The sequence below is a fragment of the Chenopodium album genome, chromosome 26 (assembly GCF_948465745.1).
Source record: "Chenopodium album chromosome 26, dcCheAlbu1.1, whole genome shotgun sequence".
Lineage (NCBI taxonomy): Eukaryota > Viridiplantae > Streptophyta > Magnoliopsida > Caryophyllales > Amaranthaceae > Chenopodium > Chenopodium album.
In genome coordinates this window covers 20,694,136-20,699,738 of record NC_137859.1, presented here as the reverse complement: position 1 = coordinate 20,699,738, position 5,603 = coordinate 20,694,136, and the positions used below count along the sequence as shown (strand labels likewise).

The following is a 5,603-nucleotide window of genomic DNA, read 5'->3' as shown; positions in this document are numbered from 1 at the left end:
TTATCATTCTCCGGACGGTAAGGTTTTTCATGAACCTATTATATGCTCGGATCATGCGGCCATTTTGTATGTTGCTAGCCCTCCTTCTTCTAAGTCCAACAGACCATATCAAATCGAAAATTGGTGCCTTAAACTCCCCCAGGTTAAAGAATTAGTGGTAAAGGTATGCAGGTTAGATGTTCGGGGTTCTAATATGTTTAGGCTTTCTAGGAGATTGAGGGCCTTGAGAACAGAACTATAATATTGGTGTTTGGAAAACAGGAAGATTTGGGGTATCAATTGGAGGAAGCTCACCGATGACATTAACAAATCGGGTTTAGGTGTCAACTCGATCAGGGAAGGGGAAGAATATATCAACAACATCAATAATCTCATCCCGGATTGTCAACTTAGTTTTGAGTATTGGAAGCAGAGAATGAAAGAGAACTGGATAAGACAAGGTGATTGTCCTACTCCCTTGATGTATAGAAGGGTTAAACAAAGACAATTACAGAGGGAAATTCTCACCTTAAAGGATGAGGAAGATAGGTGGGTGGAGGGCCAAGAGGAAGTGGAAGGTGTTATTCTAAAATCTATCAAAGATGTCTATAATCCCTCTGTGTCAGAGGATCACGAGGAATACATCGACCTTCTTATTCGTCAGCTAGACATTCCCTCGATAGGCATGGAGGATAGAGAGTGGCTGGACCAACCACTCTCAGATCAAGAAATTAAAAAAGCCATGTTAGGTATGCACCGCTCGAAATCCCCAGGATCGGATGGCTTCACAGTGGATTTTTTCCATGTCTATTGGAAAGAGATTGGTCAATTGGTGGTGGATAGCGTTCAACAATTCTTGAGAACAGGTAATATGCTTAAGGAATGGAATCAATCCCTTCTGGTTTTAATCCCAAAAGTCAAAGTTCCAGAAATGGCAAATCAATTTCGGCCGATCAGCTTGTGCAATACGGTGTACAAGTGCATCTCCAAATGTTTGGTCAACAGACTTAAGACCGTTCTTCCAAGTATCATTTCTGATTATCAACATGCCTTCATTCCTGGAAGATATATGGAAGACAATATTCTCTTGAGTCATGAGTTAATGCACCTGATAAACTCAAAGAAAGGGTCTAACTTCACAGGGGTTAAAATTGATATGTCAAAGGCATATGATAGGGTTGATTTGATGTTTCTATTGAAGGTTTTGCAGGCATATGGGTTCTCGGGGCACTGGATAAAGATGATCTCCCAGTGCATTTCAACGGTCAGTTTTGAAGTAGTCATCAACAGGAAGACTACAGAGCATTTTAGGCCGCAATGCGGAATAAGGCAAGGGGATCCTCTTTCCCCATATTTATTCCTTTTCTGCATGGACATTCTCTCTAGAATGCTGACTTTAGCGGAAGATATAAGGTTATTTAAGGGGCTAAAGGTTTCGCGTCGGTCTCCTTCTATCTCCCATCTGTTTTTCGCGGATGACGCCATGATCTTCGTTAAAGCTAAGGAGGATTCTTGTAAGTGTATTAGTGACATTCTCCTCAGATTTGGCAAGGCTTCAGGTCAAAGGTTAAACCTCCAAAAATCGTTTGTGAAATTTTCCCCGGGGGTGACAGAAAGTACAAAAATGGTTTTGAAAGGGATCCTTTCTATGTCGGAAACTCATAATATGGGCATCCATCTGGGGGCCCCGATAGATATACAGGGAAAGAAGAGTACCTCCTTTCAGTACCTAGCAGATAAGGTATCTGATAGAATTGTCTCTTGGGCATCTTTAAAGCTCTCTCAGGCTGCAAAACTGATCCTCATCAACACAGTGCTTGTAAGTATTTCAGCACATGTCATGAAATGTCTTAAACTTCCACAGAGTACAGCAAATAAGATTGACTCTCTCATCGCAAGGTTCTGGTGGTCTAACAATGGGAACAAAGGGATGCATTGGGTGAGTAGGGCTACTATACAACTCCCAAAGAGCATGGGAGGGCTAGGAATCAGGGGCTCTACAGCCCTAAATAATGCGCTGTTATTCAAACAGGCTACTCGGATGCACCTAAATCCCCAACTCTTACTGGCAAGAGTCCATAGGGGGTGCCAACCTTGTGGATTATGCAATATGACTAGATCTTATGAAAGGAAAGGTAATCCTTCTTGGGGTAGGGTAAGCCTGGGAAGGATTTTTGAGGTGTTCAAAAAAGGGTTTGCTTGGAAGGTGGGGAATGGTGAAAAGATCAAAGCCATTAGCATGCCTTGGGTTAGAGGGGTGGTTCCGACGGTTAATTCAGGGCAAAGGTTAAGAGAGGCTATGAAATGGAAAGTGAGTGACTTCATTGATGTACAAACTTGTACCTGGAAGGCTGGGAAAGTAAGGGAATGCTTTGAGTGGGAGAGCGCAAAGTCCATCTTGTCCTTGGAACTTCCCCCAAGTTTAGAAGATGATTACATCTATTGGAAGCATCATCCTTCAGGAAATTATACGGTGAAAACAGGCTACTACTGGTGCTCGAAGGGTCAAGGAGGAGAAGGAGGTAATATTAGCTTGGCTGATCAGGGATTTGCTAAGCTCCTATGGAGGCTGAATATTCAGCCTAAATGGAAGATTTTCTTATGGAGAATATTCCATGACGCAATGGCTGTGAAAACAAATTTATCAAGGAGAGGTATTCATATGGATGAAACGTGTGACTACTGTGGAGAGGAAATAGAGGATTGCCAACATCTTTTCCGACTATGTTTTCTAGCAAAGGACGTTTGGGGGAGTGGCCCCCTAACTATTTGCTCTGATAATCCTGGGTCCGACTCAATGAGGAGTTGGATTCAACACTCTATCCTACTCTTCTATAGCGAGGATGGTAAAAGGAGTGCTCGCATCCCGATGTTTTTAGCGACCTTGTGGGGTCTTTGGAGAGCTAGAAACGAAGAAGTTTACAGGGATGTGGAAAGAACCCCGGGTCTAGTTATGGCTCTTATTAACAATGCATTACAGGAGCACGAGGCGTTTACCCATATAGCAGCAACAGACACCTCTACAGGCATAGGCACCTCGGATGACCAGTGTCTCCCTCCAGGGTTCTACCATGTTCAACTGGGAAGAAATGGCACTGGGTTTGCAAGTCTCAAAATAGAAGTAGATGGTGCATGGGAAAAGAAGACTACAAAGTCCGGTATTGGCTGGGTAGCCAATAATAGTTCTTTGCTACATGGTATTGATGGGGGAGGCAAGCATGGAGCAGCAATGTCGGCCTTGCACTGTGAGGCTTGGGCCTGTCTGGAAGCCTTAAAATGGGCTAAGAGTAGAGGGGAACAAGAAGTTTTGATTATGTCTGACGCGGCTGCTCTCATCGACAATCTTCAGGGTAATATATGTAAGGAAATCTCAATCGCTTGGACGATCAAAGCTATTAAAGATGAGGGTCGTGGCTTTCATAGGTGTGCAATTATCAAGGTCCAAAGAGGCCAAGTCCAGAGGGCCCATGACATTGCAAAACAATGTCGGCTATCGGGGTCGGATTTTATTTGTACTTAGTTATTGTTTCTCCTTTGCACTTGTCAAAAAAAAAAAAAAAAAAATTCAACCAACGTAGATAAACAGGGTAGGTTTAATATGATGTTTGTATGTTATTCGAAAAGCGCGCATGAATACGAGCAGAACAAAGTAGAGGCCTATTTTATAGGGCGGGTCCTTTCTTTTGTAGATTGGATTCGTACCCTCATCCCCGGACCCTGTTTGGTTCAAGACCTTATGGAGTTGATGGTCCTTTTGGATTGTCTTTTGGGTTTACAAGTTCCTAAAACTTGTTGGCTCTCTTTTGCTCTCTTTTCCTTCCCTTTGGAACGCCACCGTACTTTAGTGTATGATCACAGTGGGGTTCAAGTTTGGGGTAATAATGCTTGAAATATTCCCTACAGTTTTTTGGCGACTCCACTAGGGAGGATTTCTATTTATATTCCTAAAATTTATTTTGGCAATTATTTAGTATGAGCGGATGAGACTCGAAAAATTCTAAGTATTTCATGTGCGTGATTTGATTAACATTATTGTCATATGCATTACAAGGTTCTCATGGGAGAGCCTCATGAGTCAATACATAGGAATTTTACACGTAGGAAATTTGAGAAATATCTTTAATGACTAGAATCGAAAAAACGATGCGAAAACTGGAAAATTTTAAGAACACAGAAACTTGCCAAGGCATGTAGGAACTAGCGTCTAGAAAACAAGGCTTGTTGCCCGTAAAAAGTTTCTGTCGCTTGGCGACAGAGGCTTTTTTGCGGCAACAGTCCCTGTAGTCTGGCGCCAAGTTCTTCCAGTACCGAGCCAGGGGTCTGCCTTCTTGCTTTGACCATTTCTAGCATTGTTGGCTTGATTTTACTTATTGATTGAGTCCTTTTCTCACTTTTCTGAACCCTTATGTGTTATGCATATGGATATAACCCTCTGGGGGTTCCTGCTTCACCTGCCCAATTGAATAATTTACTATCATGTGCAAATAACGGGTACGTGCAAAGTTTGTGAATTCACCAAACCATGGAGTCGAGTTCGATTTCAACATGAACTCGCGGGGTCCTGTCCATTCGCACCAACCCTCACGGTAGGCTTGTGTGCAATGCATATGGATTCATAACCATGGACCTTTTTGACTTAACCCATATCCTTGAACTTTAGAGAACTAGAGCCATGGTTAGGTTAGCTCATTGCATCATATTGTGACTATGTGAACTACTTGTGCATCCTTGTTTGTGCATATTATATATGTGTTAACCGTTTGTTTGACTTGTGATTAAGACTAAATAAATTGACTAATGACTAAAAGGACTTTGTCTAGTTAATTAATTTTAAATTAATTAAAGGCTAATAAATTAATCAATTTGACTTTTAGGCACGTCCACTTAGAGTAAAATTACTGGAAACAGTCCAGATTGATGTTCCAGCAATGGCATAGAAATTTGGACTATGGCGCTGCAGTTTAATGTCTGTCGTCTAGCGACAATTTTGTCGTCTGGCGACAGGCTTTAAACAGTGGCGACAGTCCAGTTTTCTTGCTCGAGTCAGCACGACGAGTCTAATTAACAGTCAACTAATCAGTTTATCAATTTATTAATGGTTCAAACCACGTTTAAGTCTTTAATTGAGTCTAGACACTTAAAGTCCAATGGTCATACTGATGAGTCTAATTTATGTATATTTTATTCCCCGTCCCATGGTCATATTTGTGCTAATTTGAGCTCTACGGAGCTATTTTTATTACTAATATACGTTTTCTAGTGTTTTTGTAGAGTTGGTATTATTTTGTAGGAATTTGCAGATTTATGACAATTTCTGAGCTTATTGAGCCACTACGAAAATATTAGAGTCGGATCGTATTTTATGACTGTATATATTAAGCCCAAGGCCGAGTTGTAGAATTTTGATTCGGTGAATAAGGGCTCAATATATGAGAAGGTTCAAGATTCCACAAGTTATTGTTATGGACCAACCAAGGGAAAAATTGGGCCAAAGATTTAAATAACTAGCTCGAGCGTACAGATCCAAGCTTCCAAGAGAAGTCAACTGAGGGCGAAGTTATATAACGGGCCCGATTAAGCAGCCCAATGCCCGATTAGTCCTAGCTCCTAGTACATGTCGGTTG

At 41.6% G+C, this 5,603-nt stretch overlaps 1 protein-coding gene across 1 annotated transcript; it reads left to right on the top strand.

Moving 5' to 3' along the window:
• The first annotated feature begins 415 nt into the window (after window positions 1–415).
• On the top strand, window positions 416–3,499 carry LOC145616932 (uncharacterized). Its single transcript, XM_081671648.1, has one exon. It carries the CDS (start codon window positions 416–418, stop codon window positions 3,497–3,499), a length of 3,084 nt encoding a protein of 1,027 aa, XP_081527774.1.
• The last annotated feature ends 2,104 nt before the right edge of the window (window positions 3,500–5,603 follow it).